Source organism: Carassius gibelio, chromosome B6 (genome assembly GCF_023724105.1).
Source record: "Carassius gibelio isolate Cgi1373 ecotype wild population from Czech Republic chromosome B6, carGib1.2-hapl.c, whole genome shotgun sequence".
Lineage (NCBI taxonomy): Eukaryota > Metazoa > Chordata > Actinopteri > Cypriniformes > Cyprinidae > Carassius > Carassius gibelio.
In genome coordinates, this window is record NC_068401.1 from 7204308 (window position 1) to 7222489 (window position 18182).

At 37.1% G+C, this 18182-nt stretch overlaps 1 protein-coding gene across 2 annotated transcripts in view; it reads left to right on the forward strand.

The window, feature by feature from the left end:
• The first annotated feature begins 1854 nt into the window (after nucleotides 1-1854).
• The window catches only part of LOC127959301 (E3 ubiquitin-protein ligase PDZRN3-B), an 83445-nt gene continuing 67117 nt past the window's right edge, over nucleotides 1855-18182 (forward strand). The window contains exons 1-3 of one of the 2 annotated variants that reach the window (XM_052558378.1): nucleotides 1855-2729; nucleotides 5321-5407; nucleotides 8464-8571. In XM_052558378.1, coding sequence (XP_052414338.1) covers nucleotides 2016-2729; nucleotides 5321-5407; nucleotides 8464-8571 — 909 coding nt within the window. In that variant the 5' untranslated portion in view covers nucleotides 1855-2015. Of the gene's footprint in view, nucleotides 2730-5320; nucleotides 5408-8463; nucleotides 8572-18182 lie in introns of those variants that run through there. The other variant, XM_052558382.1, reaches the window with a different exon arrangement.

The following is an 18182-nucleotide window of genomic DNA, read 5'->3' on the forward strand; positions in this document are numbered from 1 at the left end:
TTATTTTTAACCTTGCATTACTTGATCCAAGCCATCTGAGTTCTCTGGTACGGCCAACAAATAAACAAGACTCAAGTTCTTTCCTAAATTACAAGGATTCATTTTTTGGTAAGTGCACTTCAGAGACTATTGTTTATTTTGAATGTTTCGTATTACAATGTAATGATGTGTATCCAAACTGCATCTGTAATGTAATTATCTGGTTGCACATGATCCATTTGAATAATAGCTTGGCAGGTGGTTAAATCAAGGCTGAGACTTTATACATCAAGGTCAACATCATGGACTTTAGAGGAAAAAAAAATCTTATTAAAGATCTATTTATTTTCCTATATGTATGATACTTGACAATTTCCCAGTAGTGTTTTTCTCAACTTCTTAAAAAAAAAAATAATAAATAAATAAATAAATATGGAAGATAAATTAAATAGTGTTGGTTGTACATTTCGGCATGTGATCCTCAATATATTTGACTCCTTTTGATTGGATTGCTTCTATCAGTGTCAATTAAATTACTGAGCCCATCCTCTGACATTTGTTTTTCTGAGCAACAGATTTCCACCGTAAGATCAGAAAAAGACACAAATTTATGCGTGATTGCAAATGTTACTTTTATGTTTCTTTCTTTCTTTTTTTATACCCTAGAGTCAGTAATGAACTTGGAAATTGTTATTTAATAATGCACATGTGGATTGAATCGCTATGCCATGGCAGAGCAATGAAATTTGATTTCACAGAATATTGATGAAAAGAATTTCCCATCTTCAGATCAGTCAATAGCGGGAGAGATCCACGCTGTTCACAAAGGATAGTTAAGCTGCAAAAGTAAAGGCCTTTCTTGTCCTCTCACTGCACATAGCTGTCAGTGACCCTGTCTGTGGCTCCCAGTCATTTACAATTCAAATGCTTTTATGACCATGCTACTTCCTACCGAGATGGAAAATGTCCTTATTTAAATTAGCTGTATTTAAAATCCAGGTTCCTCTATACACAAAACACACTGAACACAAATACACATTTTAGGCAAATCATACGCTCACAAGCTCCCATTTACTTATCAGAAAACACTTGGGACAGATGATTATTTTCCCCCTAAGAAGCATCACTGGCCATTCATGCAAACCAAGATGTGAAGCAGCATCTTTAGCTTTGGGGCTTTTAGAGTTTGAAATCTGTAATCTTGCTTGAGCTTCTCAGCTGCTCCGAATAAGCACACAAAACATGTTTCTAATGGCAGGTTTTTTGTTTTTTGGGGGGGTTTTTTATGTTTGTGTGTGTGCATCTGATATGGTAAAAAAAAAAAAAAATAGTATTTAGATACTTAAGCCACATTTAAAATGCATGAATGTCATTGCATTAAATAACAAAACATCATATAATACAATATAATACAAAATATTTTCACATTTTAAATAAATATTTTAAAAATCTGAAATTTCTATATTCACCATTAACATGTTGATTACTTTCAAAAATAAACCCACACTGATTTTATAAAACTTTTATATAGCTATAATATACACGCATATATCCCTAATACACACACACACACACACACACACACACATACATAACCAGTGACAACTAGCCCTGGTCTCTGTGTAAGCCTACTGTTTTTATCATTTAAAACTCACAAAACCAAACATTTTTCCTATTAGTGTTTAACTTGAAAAGTGTGCTTGCACTATATTTCTTTGTAAGAATGATATGTAGTGAACCACTTTCATGCATGAAAGTTGTTTGGCTCAACTTTTTAGGCTAGTCTAAGTCACCTCGGTGAGTGCGCAGTTTTTCAAATAGTTACGGTACCCAAATCTGCAACACTTCACTCCCCCATAGGAAGTCTCAGGCAATTAGTTCAGTCAGTATAAGTGCTCGTAGTGGTCTACTCAGTTTCTCTGAGCTCTTCTAATGACTTTGACCGAATAGCGATTAAACCCCTGTGCTTTTCTGTGGGAGTCCCGGTTCCGTTTTGGATTTTTCCTTTTTTTTTTTTTTTTTTTTTTTTTTACAAAATGGGATTTGAGTTGGATCGTTTCAAGGGGGCTGTGGACCCAGACTTCAAATGCAACTTGTGTAATAAAGTTTTGGAGGATCCTCTCACTACCCCGTGCGGTCACGTCTTCTGCGCCGGCTGTGTGCTGCCGTGGGTCGTCCAGCAGAGCAGCTGCCCGGTCAAATGCCAAAGGATCTCCACCAAAGAGCTCAACCACGTCCTCCCTCTGAAAAACTTGATATTAAAGTTAGACATTAAATGTGACAATCACGCGCGGGGCTGCGAGAAGATCGTCAAACTCCAGCATCTGGCGGAGCACGCGGAGATGTGCGATTATTCCCCTGCCAAATGTAGGAATAAGGGCTGCAGCGAAGTGCTCAACCTTAAAGATATGGATGCCCACATGCGTGAATCGTGTGATTACAGAGCGGTCGGGATATGCGAGAGTGGATGCGGATTGATGCTCACTCATAAGGAGCAGAAGTTGGACAACCACTGCTGCTTGAAAGCCCTCAAAGCGCACAACGGCGCGCTGCAAGGGAAAGTTGTCAGCTTGGATAAGGAGCTGAAGAAACAAGCTCTCAAATCGACTAAAAGAGAGAAATCGCTTCTGGCTCAACTGTCGGCTGTTCATAACGAGCTTCAGATGACAGCGCTGAAGTATCAGAAGAAATTCACTGAATACAGCGCCAGGATTGACTCTCTATCCAAGAGCATCTCTCCACCGTGTAAGGTAAGATAACAACATTGCCAACAGCTCAATGACTCCTACAAACATTCCCCATGGTAACCGTAGTTTTCAGTAGCTATTACAGTGAAACTGTGGTAAAGAAGAATTGGCCACCACTGTCATAATAAAGCAAATAACGATTCTAAAAGTAACTTAAAAGTCACCTACTTGAATAAAATTGTCACAATTTGTAGCGGTTTTACATTATGCTACTATGCTGATTATGGTATTTTAGCAGAAATGGTGGTTACAGTGGCATTTTTAAGGCACGATATGATAATGCTTCCATAACATGGAAGCTGTTTTTGCTGACAGACCCCCCCCCCCCCACCACCACCACCAATTTTATTTTAGGGAAAAAAACTATTTACTGTGATTTGTTCTTGTTCTCTTTCCCTATTTATTTAAAATATTATAGCTGTTTATAGTTCTAGAAATAGGCAATTGGATTAGCAATTAATATTCTTGACTTGCATTCAAGGCAAATTTGGATAGTTACTTCGTATATTTCTTCTCCGCCAAAGAAAATAGTTCCAAAGAAGGCCAAACCAAGCTTCGCGTGTAGTAGTTCAATCAACTCGCAAACCCTGGCCTGGAGTTGCATTTATGAGTGGAGCTAGCGACAGACATTTTACGTCCTCGCTCAAAGCGTTCCAGTTCTTCAACTGTAGCCCCACTCCTACTTTTCCATTGTACTAGGAAAAGAAACCCGCTTTGAGCGATTTTGGAGGCAGAGGAAACGGTCGCGCAGAAGAAAAAAATTAAAATCCTAACTAAAAAAAAAAAAAGCCTAAAAAAAATGGTGGAATTATTGATGTTTATATTCAGACTTTTTATGCAATTGTATGTTGCTGTTGTTGTTGTTGTTATTATTAAATGTTTGCTTGCTTGATTGTTGATATAAATGTCAGATTTGTATTTGTTGCCTCATTATTATTATTTTTTATTATTTATGTATTTATTTATTGTTTTGTTGATTGATCAGATTTTTTATGTCAGGGTTTCCTCCAGCCCTGAAATACACATTGCTTAAGCTGGTTTTGAAGTTTGGCTCTTCATGACGTAATTCAACCATAAGACTGTAAAATGTAACAAAATTACAGTATTTTATTCATAACTAGTACATCAGTACTTGTGGTATGTACTCTGGTGTATATTTTGTACTCCATATGCTAAAAAGAATACTTTGGCACATGGCCAAATTTAAAAAAAAAAAAAAAAAAAAACTTTACTATGGCCCTTTTTTCTTAGTGCAGTATGTCCTTGCGATGCCTTACATCAAGTGCAATAACATTCTGGCATGTTTGATGCCTTTCAGATTAGCTGTAACATATTTTCACTTCAGGACACCATTGGAGCATGGAAAAATGTCAGTGAGTTACACTTGTGACAGATAACCTCCCTTGACCGCTTGATGAAGGAGCACAAGATCCTAAGGCAACCTCCCTTTGAGTGAACATGTTTATGGGTTCTGAATGATGTCTTAGTGCCAGCGACTGCCTTCCTGCTGGGGAATGTAGTCTCTCTTGCTGTTCCCATCCCATGGTTCATCAGTCAAGTGAGTTGAAGCAACGCAGGGCTGGGAAAAGGAGGGCGATGATGAGGAGCTGACATTTGCAGGATTGGGCCTGTCTGCTGAACGCTGGGCTGTTGATCCAGCTGCTCCAGAAGAAGAAAAAAAAAAATGATATCACAAGAGTTTTCATATCATCACTGGAGCATTTCAGCATGTATTATGCAGTATATGTTTGATTGTTTTCACAATTCAAGAGAATTTATTCTTTAGATGAGTCATGCTCTGACATCATTCCACACTTGTATTATTTACCAAGCTGCCCTGTCCTTTTACCGTTATCAAACTGAAACATATTGGCAGAAAACCACTGACATACAGTGATGTGCATTTGTTTTAAGTGGAGTCGCTGCCTTCTGCGGGCATTGTTTCCCATGGAATTATGGGACTGGTCACTTGTTCCCATGACCTGGTTCAGTGGGGTGCATTCTTCAGTAGGAGGCATACATTGCATACACTCAGCAAAGATAGTAAAGAGGACACTGTACATGCATGCCATTGATGTCTGTATTATATTTAGACACTGTATTCTGTGACCCACAGAAATGACAGCTGCTTTAGACGCTGATCCAATGCAGTGCCAATTTAAGTGAGGAATAAAATGCTGACACCACTCGTTTCTCCACGTTCCTTTTGCCATTTGCTGAAAATGTGTTACTATACTCGACCAAATGAGCACGGAACAAGGCATTAACCCTTAAAGCTGCCAGCCAGTTGACAGCTCTTTTTCCAAGATGCTTTAAGCTTAGAAGAATTCTGTAGATTGCAGAACATTATGTTTGATGACTCTAACAGGTGTACCTCTTTACTTACACCACTTTTGGTCACAGTCAAATGTATTGTAAACTGTGATGCCTGCAGATGATTTAAGAGCTTGTACTATAAAAACCCACCCTGAAGGGTTACGTTTGACATATTAAGTTTGGAAGCTCAAATGTTTCTACTTCCCAAATGTAAATGCTTAGTAATTTCATTAGTTCATGAGTTAATGGGTAATTTATATGGTTTTCTCTTTTGACAGGGTGGAGAGACCAAAAGTGTCACAGCTATACTCCATCGTGAGTCTGGATCTTTAGGCTTCAATATCGTTGGGGGACGACCATGTGCTGTAAGTTTAGAAATACTTACACCTTTGTATTATGTCATTAGCTATGTTTCTCTCACTCTGTTTTTTTTTAATGCACATTAAGTATTAAGTATAAGAAACGAGTATTGGAAGATAAAATCAAATGAACTTGCAAAAAGGCTTTTACGTTTGCTTGAGGTGTTTTTTTTAATTGTGAGAAAAATTGTTAATGCAAATAATGGGAGATGGAAATGCATTTTATGAATTAATTCCAACATGCGCATCAAAATTCATGTGACTTTGACCACATTTATTGTGTTTTATCTGCTCCCTTTTATTATATATATATATATAAAAATTCATACATTTAGTGGCTTTTCCTACTTTTCTTAGTTATGTTTAATGCCGATTTTGTTCTCTTTTGACTCTTTTGATGAAAATGGTGCTTATTCACAAATGTTTTATGCGATATTCCAATTTTGACATTAAGTTAAATTCGCAGCTTTGGATGGAAACCCAGCTGTTGGTTAATTCTATTTAGTTCATACACCTAATAATTAAATCCTAAAAAAAAGAAAGAAAAAAATTGATTAACAATAATAAAAAAAAGTTTTCCTGCATGTCATGTGACATTATCTGACAACAAGGAACCATGAACATGCAGATGTGTTGATAAATTATCAAAATAAGAATTTTTTTTTTTTTAAATTAAGCTGTGTTTTGCTAATGTAAAAACTTAGGAATCTCAGATAACGCATATTTTAAAGGAGTCATATGATGTTGCTAAAAAGCTCATCGTTCTGAAGGCCGGGTGTTTGCTGATTAGCCAGCTATCCAGCTCATTGTGATTGGCCGAGTTCCTCAAGAGTGTGATGGAAACGTTATGGTACTTACGACGAGACACAACCAATAAAACCCATTACAAATGAGGCAATTGCTGCATCCAGTGGTGACATAATTACTGATTATAATGACTTCTACTTTGCGTATCACGCTGCGTAACCATAAAACCATGGCTGGATTTGTGATCGGACAAACAACAAGCAACAAGCTCTACTCCACTCTGCCCAAAACTCATGTTTGAATTATCAGTGGCAAATCCTTTAAATATGTAAACATACTCACAGGTTGTGAGTCAGAAGCGCCATACTGTCCTTGCAAAGTTGGAATTAACCCACTTTATAGAAACAGCCACAGACTCATTTTAGGCTACAGGTTCAGGAAACAGTCCTCTTCCTCTGTAAAATGCACTACACACATCTGAATATTTGGGTTGAATACAGTTGTAAATACAACTTAACCAATGTTTTCTAGTTGTGTCCTCTTTTGTAAGGCCAAACAAAGTAGTTTTCACTTTCACAACCAAACACACAGCATCTCCATGACATGATGCCGACAGAAACAACAAAAAGTTATGCCTTCTTTCTTTGCGTGAACATTTGGGTGGCATGTTAGAACGAGCCATTTTAGGAGGGCATCGTTGACTTGGATTTGAGACTTTAATCTTTGTAACTTTACAGATCTTCTTTATGCTCCAAGAGGTTGAAACACTCCAAAGAGAAAGGAACAATTGAAATCGCATCATATGACCCCTTTAAATAAACATAAGATTACCTCATGTCATACATATATTATTATATTTCGAGCTAGTCTTAACCAAACCTCAATTATGATGATAAACAACAAAATATGCCACTTTACTATCTGTCAGGTTCTTTCAGATTCTCAGTGTATCACTGGTGAACTAACTTTAAGTGGAAATGGCAACTGGGAAAATACAGACATAAATTATATCTAACATATAAAGTGCCACTTTGGTACGTTGGTCCACCCTGAAGTGGTAGTTGTGGTATCCATATCAGTGTGAATAAGCACCAAGCCATTTAAGAAGTGTTTGTTTGTGGTTCGTCTGAAATAGAAGTGTGACGCACTTTGGTCTGAACTGGACTTTTGCAGCAAAACCTTCCAAAGGGGAAAATTACTACAACAGCCAAGTTTCCAAGGCTTCTTTTAAAACCCAGAAGTTGCCTCATCACAAAGAAAAGGCTTTATTTATTTATAAAAACTCACCACTGTTATAGCATATAGTCCAAATTGCTATGGCTGAGTTTATGCTAAAGTGGAAGGGGTCAGTCACTAATGAGTGACACAAATGTCTGCATCTCCTAGCAACTGTAGAACTACTTCAACGTGGCCATGACCCCTCCCTAGTAAATGTTTGACATGCCAGCCATCGTGTCTGCTCATAAGACCTAGATATGTTCCTAAAACTTAGTGAGCTGTTTATTTAGAAAGCATTTAAAATTTCAAAGGTGGCAAGAATTGTAGGTAGCAGTTTTTATTTTTCACTCTGGAAAACTTGATTCTGATTATTCAATCACAACGTACAGTGGTTATACATTTTTTTTTTAAAATATATATATATATATTCTATTTAAATATTAGCTACAGGGCTTTTCAGGGTACTACATCTTTAGTTTAGGATATGGGGTCACTTAATTTTGTTTACAGAGTTCATGAAATTTTATTCTACAACATATCAAAATTAGGATCTTCTGGTAAATAAGGATGTTGTTGTTGTTTTAACGGGGTAAGAGGGAAGGGCTTACAGTAATTAACTGCAGAGTTCACAGTTTGACTTCCTGTGGTTTCTCAAGTATTCCACAAAAAATTACAGCACAGGGTCACACAACATGGCACAGAGTTAATGCGGTTTGATGTGGTTTGGGGGTGGGTTTATCAATATTTTTGCAGAGGTTTTGCTATAACCTTCCTGTCCAGGTTATAGTTTCATATAATAAATGGCGATCATCTTTTTGAAGTCACCCCAATCCTCCCACGAACACAATATGTCTTTCATTTGACAATGCATTTGCAGAGAAGCTAAACAATAGAGCACATTGCTTGTACACCTGCAAACAATTATTTGTGTTTTGGATGTTTCTTTGTGTATCTTTGTTATTCATATTATTTTTATTTTGCAATAAAAATTACTTTGCATCTATAACCCTTACTAAAGAGGTTTAATGAATGGTTTATTAATTTAGATTTATTGATATTTTTTAGCTAAATATTGCTGCTTTGTTTTTGAATTGCAGGATAATAAAGATGGCACTTCGAATGAAGGAATCTTTGTGTCGAAGATTGTGGAAAATGGACCGGCAGATAAAGAAGGGGGTTTACAGATCCATGACAGGATAATGGAGGTAAGTGTCTCTGTTTAATGCCAGATACTCTGGCCTAACCAATATGCAATGCAGCAACTCGAGAGATTTATTTATGATTTCCTTTCCATGCTAAAAATCTAATTGTTGTGCATAGTGGCGCAAATAGAGCAAATCATAACGTATATAATATGCTTTCACAGTTATGGAGATTTTTGACCAATTAGATTTGTAGTGCAATGTCATTTGTTGCAATCATGGCTGGTTGGGACAGAAACTTTAAACATGTTTCACCATGTGGGACACCGTTTTAAATCTAAGATTTTTGCCAATTACAGTTCATCCTAAAAGGAACGATTGTACATGCCGGTATTGAACATAAATACTTAAATAAAATATTGCATTTATACCCTAAAAATGGCTTGGAGGTAACTTTTACAAACTTCTTGTTAAAATCTTTTAGCCCTGACTACTGACGTACAAAGGAAACCTTTCCTGGTTGGCTTCAGGTCAGAAGGCTTTCTCCTTCCTTGGAACAAAATCTGGACTGTTTACAAAGGCCAAAAGTTCTCAGTCGTCGTTTTTAAGGGTGCACAGAAAGTCAGCCCTACAAAGGTTGCTTTTATAGCAGCATGAAATTCGCTGTAGAATGTTATAAATATGGCCTGGGTCTGTACAATTGTTTTGCTAAGTCAATGTAAATATTTTCATTTCGTATAGTCAAATCATCATTCAACAAAATGGTAGCTTTCACCGCAAGAGTTTTTCCCCTCAAGAGTTAGTTGAAAACACCACTTTTTGGTTGTGAGATTTATTCATTTGCGCTTGACGTCAGAATATGCAGTATGTAGGATGAGGAAGTTGTGTCTGCTACTAACTTTAAGTGCAGCCACATGCAGTGTGCTAACCGTAAGTGTCTTAAGCTCTCCTGTTCGTTTAGATATGCCGTAATCCCTTAAGACAAAGGATTGATTGAGCCATCTAAAGCGACAGTAATGCACTCGGCACCTGGTGACTTAAGGCCACTAAACTGGTGGATGTTTGGGTCCCAGATTGGTTAATGCATTGGACGGAAATGTGCTAGTATGACTTACTTGGAGGAAGGGGCCAGAGTGAGGGGAAAAGCTTTGGATTGTGCTACGTATGCCAACTGCTGCTTTGCTGTAATATCCGAGATTGTTCCTTATGGTTTTTGTGAATGTCACCTACATCTCTGCCTTTTCATTCTTTTTTTTTCCTTTCTTTTTTTTTTAAGACATCAACTTCACAATACATAGATATTTGAGAAGGGTTATCTGTGACTGGTTTAGTATTTTCATTGTAGTGTAAACTTTTTCAAGATATTTTGCTCTAGGGTGGCATTAGACCTGATCAATTTTTTGTCTTTTGAATAATTAAGGTGAGTCAGCATGCATGCCAGAGGATGTACATGCATAAGGAACATGAAGCACAAAGCCCATTTTCTTGAGTAGACCTTTAAAATGTATATTCAGAAACTCTCTCCCACAGTGCAAATCTGATCACACCCTGTGCAGTCAGTTTTGATCGTGTACGTGGGAATAAAATGTTTTTCTTCCTTCAGGAGATTTATCGAAGGTTTTAAAACTACATTGATAATGTTTCCGCTATTCGTAAAAGATGCGATGATGCTTTTCTTGCTATCGTTGACACCTGAGGTAATGTGGTCTCTGAGATCAAAATATGGATTCTTTGGAATCTATATCCAAAATATGGATACTTCGGCGCCTCAGGTGGTATCGCATATTTGATTTTGTCGTCTTAAGAAATCGCTTTCTGTAGAAATAAAATCACAGGGGAAGAGTTCATGCAAAATAGCTTACAGCAGTTTTGTTCCCATTAAAACTTGTAAGTTTTTTTTAAACCAACACCCTGTAGTCCTATCCTTTATAGCCCATGAGAGTTTAGACTCAGCTGGAGTTTGCGGTTTAAAATATCTTCCTCCAGGCCCCAGCACTCCTCTTGTCTCTCTTGCTACATCAGCATTTTTCCATCCATCATACGGATTATCCATTTATTTCCTTTTTCCCCACAGCTCAGTTGTGCTGCGTTTCCACCGAAATTACCTAGAGCAATTGTATCAGGAACTTTTTTTCACAGGAACATTTTTTCCTCCCAGACCTGTTGCTTTCTGCGTTTCTTCACGGTCAAAAGTACCGTGAAGATAAGGCAAATAGTCTGGTGATGTAGGTCTGCCCGCATTTCTCAATACAAAGTAAGCAAATTTCGGACTTGCATCCTCGGTAGTTTGGACTTTGCGAGTTCAACTCAGGATTGTGAACTCCCGGGTACTGGACGACGCAAGTCCGGTAATTCTGCAAACAGCAGCGTGCTTGATAACATCAGTCAGCTCGCCTTGGCTACTACAGTTTTCCTCACTGTATATTTAATGTACATCTAAATGTTTAGGCCTATATAGCCAACATTACAACAAAATAAAATATTATATCACACAGTATTGCCCCTCTTTATTTTCATTTTAACATATTAATAGATTACCTGAATAAAGACCAAATATTACCTGTTAGATTTACCCCAAACTAATTATATTTTAAAAATTATCTGAATAAATGGTGGTTGAAATCACAATGCCGAGTGAACTCAACCAATCAGCACGTTTAGTGCCCATGTCCCGCCCCTGAAAGTTCCGGACCTTTGAAAAAGTACTACCTCGCCAGCAGGGACATTCTGAGGGGCATTTTTTTTTTACCCAGAACATTATTTAGATCCTGGTTCCTGTGGTGGAAAAACACGGAGTACCAGCTCAAAGTCCCTAGTTCCTGGGTAAAGTTCCAGTGGCAGAAACGCAGCTTTGTATTCCTTGGCAATTTTGCATAGATGCTATAGATGTAACTGTCATTTTGAGGTGTAGTACCTTGCTGCATGTTGTTGATATCCTTTTAAGTGGTTTCTTTAAATGTCAATGTTCCTTTTTTTTCAAAATGGTTTAATTGGTTACGCCCAAGATTGTTAGTTTCATCTTAGTGGCCAAGATTCATCAAGTATTTTTTATTTTATTTTTTAAAGTCCATCAATATTGGATACTTAATTGTGAATGCAGTTTTATCCAAATTTTTACCGTTATTTGCTGTAACGTTTTTTTTAGTAACCCGGTTAAATTTAATTTCTAGCAAATCAAAATAATATTGTTTCGCTCTATACTATAATGTTGTGATGCCTCAATTCACTTGAAACATGTAGCCTAAACAACTAATGTTGTACTTAATGCACTTTAATTGTGCAGAAGTAGTGCTGAAGTCCAACTAAAATATGCTGAAGTGTATTTGATTGTGCTTAAGTGGAAGTATCGTAAATAAACGTCAGGTTTAAATATCTTGCATTTAAAGACCGATCATCATCAGTAATACAATTAAAACACATTTTAGGCTTAATATTAAGAAATGTGCATTGTATACATAAGTAGTACTCCCAATAAAGTTTAATTCTACTTTTTATATCAGTAAGTCTCGAGCGTTATGTGCATGAGTTTAATAGATTTGAACTATAATTAGTATTAAATAAATATAATTTAACTGTTTTAAGCATTACATGAAAAAAAGTATCAGCTTATTGTCGGGATCCTTTTTTATTTTGGCCAATTCACGAGTTCACCCTTACATCTAATCTGAAGGCAAATAGTAGGCATATTTTGGCGTGCTGTCCTGGGGGAGGAGTCCGGGCCCGGAGCATAGCCCGAACCCAAATAACTCCCCCTATCCCTAATTTGGGATAAATAGATTAGAAGTGAGGAGTTGGGGTGGAGGAGGGTTGCCAAAAAACTGTCGTGGGACAGGAGGTAGGAAGACTGGATATATATATATATGCTTGCGTGCTATTTAAGATGATTAGCTAAACGAGATGCACCTGTGCTAAATTGGATGATTATCTGATCGTGCTTCTCCCGAACTTTGTTAATAAAACCACATTAAGCAACCAGCAACATCATAGAACACGTTAACAAATTGCATCGCAAAAGTCGAGACTCATTTAAAACTACTTTAATAATGTTTCTGCTGTTTAAAAGGTGTGTTATAGTGCTATCTTGTTATCAAATATATGCCAGAACCTCTTTGAGTCCATTTTATGCTGTTTACCATTCAAGCGAGGGACTGTTGGGTGACTAGCATTCACTGATCAGTACAATGTGTTCTGGACTTGCGACAGCATCTATGCTGGGAGCATCCAGGCGGAGCGTGTGAATTTGTGTCATAGGGTGAGCAGGGCCTTCACGGTATTCAGTGGGCTTTGTGCACATGTTCCTGACAGCAGCAGTGATGGGTGACTCAGTGAGTCTGGAACACACTGCACAGATCATCTGGCCCTTATGAACGAGCTCAAATAAATTTCACTGCCCGATTTTATAGAAAGTGATGGAATGTTTAAATGCTTGCATCTTATAGGGAGTGAATTGGGAAAATCATGAGAAATCCCCTTATTCTTCATTTTCTTTTGGCCTCAGAGATGTTATGTGCATGTACATGACATGCCCATAAAAATCTAGAATCTCGCACGGCTGTCCGATGGAGGAGTATCATGGCAGATGTCCCTGTTAAGCACCAGAGAGACAAGCTCAGATAATTCAGCGGATGAATAGCGCCTTGTTCGCTGTAGACATTTATTTTCCTCATAAAAAAAAAAAGATGTAAAAAGGGAAGGGAAAAAAATGGTGTGTTTGCGGTCCACACGGTTCGAACATTTTCACACATCTAGTAGTCGTGTTTGCCTGCAACAGTTTGATTTATGTATAATTGGATTTAACACAGCGCTTGTGTTTGGAAAAAAATCTTTATTCCATCCAGACCTCAGCTTTAAATTGTGATTGTTGAACTTTGTATATCTCCGCGATGCCTAGAAAAAGATTGCAGTCAGTTAAAAAATTTACTTATTAAATTTTTTTTAACTAATTCTACATTTTTTTTAATACTAATTCTACATTTTATGCATAGTAAAAAAAAATATATTCATATATTTTTAAAACATTCTGTGCACTATGATTCAAGATTCAAAGATTCATTTTTAATTGTTACATACATGGTTATATGGAGAGCATATGACCAGCAGTGGAATGTATGTCAGGTCTGTTCCATGTACAGTGCAATTATTAAAGAATACAAACACAAGAAATGGATATATAAATATGGTATGGAAAAGTAAGATGAAAAGAATAAAATAATGCTTATAAAATAATATGTGCAGTACAGTATACTGTAGACATAATATTATGAGCAGGGGTGTATAAGAGAAAATGAGCAAAAGGTTGTACAGGGTATTTATATAGCAGCAATAGAAGTAAATAAATTTAAAAAAAGTACATTTTAAAAAAGTATAGAAAATGCTGCGTGCTAGTGACAATTACAGTATATGAAGTATCTTACTGATAATTAAGTGTGTGTTTAATAATTAGCCTATGTGCAATGTGCATCACCAAATGGAGTAGTTTTCCAAAAAATGGACCCCAGTCTGCACTGTATGGTAAAACAGGTTTTCATACACCATTTGCCATTGGTTGAGCCGGAAGTTTACATTTTAGACCACTCAAATTAACAGAGGTATGTTAAAGTAATGCAGAGTCACAGGGTTTTCACTTGTCTGGGAAATAAACCCACAAATGTCTTACTCATAGTTGTCTCTAAACATTTAGCTGGGATAGAAAATATTTTAGCCGCAACAAAATGGCACACACCAACTTTAAGTATACTATTTGGGGCAGCTAATTTAGGTTTCCTATTTCATCTCAACCTAAGGGGAGTTAGGAGTATAGTACTTGGCTATAGTACCTTTAGCTTCTGTTGTTTCAATGTGTTTATATATATATATATATATATATATATATATATCTCCAAGTGTAGGTCAGGGCTATCTTCAGGAGCATTGGATGTGTTGGGCTAGAAAGAGGTCATGGAGATAGACTAGGTTGTAAATGTCACCTTGTAAAAGCCTGCAAACAGACAAAGGTCAGAGGTTGAACAACAACCAGACTTTAAAAAAAAAAAAGCAGCTCCACTGAGAAGCCAGTGTTTGCCATCTTAAAGAAGCAAGAGCCCCAACAAGACAGAAGATTAGTTGTTTTCAAACAAGATTTTGCATATAGCTGGAAATATCTGAGAAACATTTGTCATGGTTTTGTCATTTCGTAGTATAGTATAGTATATATTGATTATCGCATTTTATTTGTCCTGTTACATTTCCTAAAGATCATGCCATGCTATTTTTGCTTCCTCCTTCAATAGAAGAGCACTTGGACAGATGTTTCAATAGCAAAATAACTGACTTGTTTCAAATTTGCTTCAAATACATATAATGCATGTGCAGCCTTCTAATAACCCCAGTGGCTCTTTATATCTTTTTCTAACTCCATATAGCTGTAAGGTTACCCACAGTGCACCACTTAGCACCCAACAGTGCTTTCAGTTATTTTAGTGTGTGCTCGCTGTCAGATGTGGCGTTAAATGGCGTGAGGGGTGAGTGGCAACATGAAAAGAGTGGCAGCTTGAATAGATATGTTAAGAGTCTGGAGAGGATGGGGCCCATTGCTAGCATGCTGATGAGTCCTCAGTCCTTTGAACGCAGGTTGTCAGCATTCTTGTCCAGTGATGATTAAGAAGAAACTTGTAAATCACAGCTGTAATGAAGGACATAGGAGGAAAACATGTTGTAATGGTTTGGTTTTATGAAAAGGGAGACTCTGGATGCCCTGAGTCTTTGAGGGAACTTTATTTCAACTTTAGATGATGTAGGCTTTTGGTAGTCCTTATGGTCTTTCTTTTGATTTTGGGCAATCTTTGATCACATTTCCTTGTGAAATGCTGTTTGGTTAAATCTCATAAAAACATGCTCAATTTCAACCTAAAATAAAATAAAAATTCTGAACCATTTATACTATTTTGTAACTTTTTTTTTTTTACTTTAAATTGTAATTTCAGAAAATAAAGTTTAGCTTTTTTCAACACACTTTTCAATACTATAATGTGTAGTTTAAAAAAAAAAAAGCATAGTTAAAAATATTTTTTCAAAATCATCTCATCAACTCATCCAGACAACTTAATCTGTCCCACTCTGGACTTTATGACCAGTACATGTACTGTATGTACATTATTTTATTTATTTATTTATTTATTTTAATCAGGAGAACGTGTTCTCAGTTTCCTCAGGGACACAAAGTCAGGTCAACCAAGCATGGGGCCGCTCTGCAGTGTCCAGTCTCCACCCTTCTTTCTTGACAGCTAAGATATCACAGCACATGTCATCTTTAGCATGGAATGTATCACAAGGCTCTCTCGTGTTATTTCTAAGTCCAAAAGAGCTCATCAAAGGTGGCAGCTAGTTCACTTTGGGCAGTATCACATGTTATTTGGCATCTGATGGCAAGAAGAAAGCCTTTGTCAAAGACTTTATTGGATTTGTGCCTCTTCCTTTTTTTTTTTTTTTTAGATGAAGTTAGCAGGGAGAAGGAGAATAGGGAAGTAAGACTGTTCCAGTTGACTGGAATGGCTGACTTGGTATATTACAGGGCATTAAATCCATTGGAAATCTTGAAAGGGATATAATATGCTTCTGGTCTTGGCTTCTGTTATAGCAGAGCATGTGTGGATGAAATGGACAGTCCTGTGGTTTATGTATGATTGTGTGTGTATACAGTACAGTAGCATTTAATAATAGAATTTTCTACAGCTAAAGTCAGCTACTTCTATCTCTATCTGCAGTCTATCAGTAGGAAATATCAGTTTAAATCTCCAAACAGTCATTTTGCCATTAATTGTGATCATACAATGAGATTTCTGTTTACACAAGGAGTCTGACAACAGCCAGTGCTCCACAAAGAGATTTGATCTCATCATCATCCAGTCTGTCTGGAATGACATGAAGAAACAAAACAAACTGAGACCGACTCAGTCCAGAAGAACTGGGACAACTTTTCCAAGATGCTTTAAGAAACAGCTGTTTCAGCTTTTGAAAATACTAGTGTTCTAATAATTTTGGCCAACACTGTGTGTTTTAGATGGTGAAGCCAGTGGGCATTGCTATAGAGACCGAGCATGTCATGTATTTAATATTATAAAGATTAATAGCTTGCATTAATTGTAAGAAGATGAAAATTACATTTTTTTATTGTTAGCAGTTGTAGTTGCATTATAATAATTTCTACAGCATTTGTTAACTGGCCAAGTGAACTTTATAATGGGCCAATACTCGATTAGCCAAGAAATTTGCAGATAAAAAAAATGTCTGTTGGATATAAGTATCACTATTCCTTTCAGACTAATATAGAACTTCTTTAACCTGCGTATGAAGGAGTTCCTAAATTTGGCTTACTAAATTCTGTTAAGCAAACTTTATCTCTATTTTAAGAATATGTGGGTATAATTTATAGCTTCTAAAAGGTTTAGAGAGGGGGATATGTAGGTATTTAATTAAGGTTAATTGTCTTTCCAATCAATCACAAGGCTTGTGTAAACATATCAGCAACAATAGTCTCAGGTTGCCTTCCCAGCTGCTTTCACAGTCAGACCCCATCAACCCCCCACCCTCCATACAAGCCGCCCACCCCCATAGCCTCTCTAATTAACTACCCTCAATTAAACGCTAATAGGCTGATTAACAGACCCTCGGTCGTGAAGTAATAGGCAGCCGTTTCCTCCATGTTGCCCTCAGTAATGCAGGCCAGGCCCCAGGCCTGTTAATTACAGCCCACACTGAATGCCCTCAGCAGGACCTGAGAAATGTAGCCTGTCCAAGTCAGGAAAGTGTGGTAGATGTTGAAAAAGAACATGTCTGCATTATGGATTGTTTCAACCATCTGTAATGCAAAAGAAGAAGAGAAGGCTACCACAAAATGCTCTCTGCGGTAAGGCCACTCGTTGACTTTCGCTGGGCTTTCAACTCGTGGCTGTTTATTTCACAGTAAATCAATAGGAATGGACAAATCATTTAATCATAATTTTTTGGTGGCTGGGTATCTGAGTCGAGACGACTTATCGTCTGTGATTTTTACCAAATATGGTATCAAGGAGTCAGATCATTTATGAATCCATCTACTTTTATGAGAACACATGAACACAGTCTTCCTGTTTTAAGACTTGGACATAAGGTAATTTTTCTGCTCACTCCCTCTTTTTATGGACGCACAGCCACAGTGATCTTGTAAATGTACTTATTGAATGTCTGTTCTGTAATTTAAGCTTGGTTTTTACCATATTTCAGCAGCTAGCTCATGATTAAAGTAAGCATGCTGCAGCCCAAGCTGAGAACTGAAGTCCTATTTCCTGTCATAACTCACCAAAGTACAAGACTACACTTCTCTGTCCCTCCTCCCAAGAGATATATAGTTTTACTGTACTAAACATGACTATTGCAATGCCAGAAGCATATGCAGACTTGAATACTTGCCCAGTGCAATGCAAACATGTGGCCCAGCTGTTGTTGTTGCATTACTGCACTAGTAACATTCACTAGTAGGGTGCTATAGATTTGATTTCCAATGTCCCAGTCTTAAAACATATTCTGGTAGCTAGCATAGAAGAGAAATGCAGCAGTGCTGAAAATGTAGTGGGTAACCTACTTGCTTGACATTGCAAATTGCATTTTTACATGTTAGTGTTAAACCTAACTGGCATAGCTAAAACACTCTTACTAGC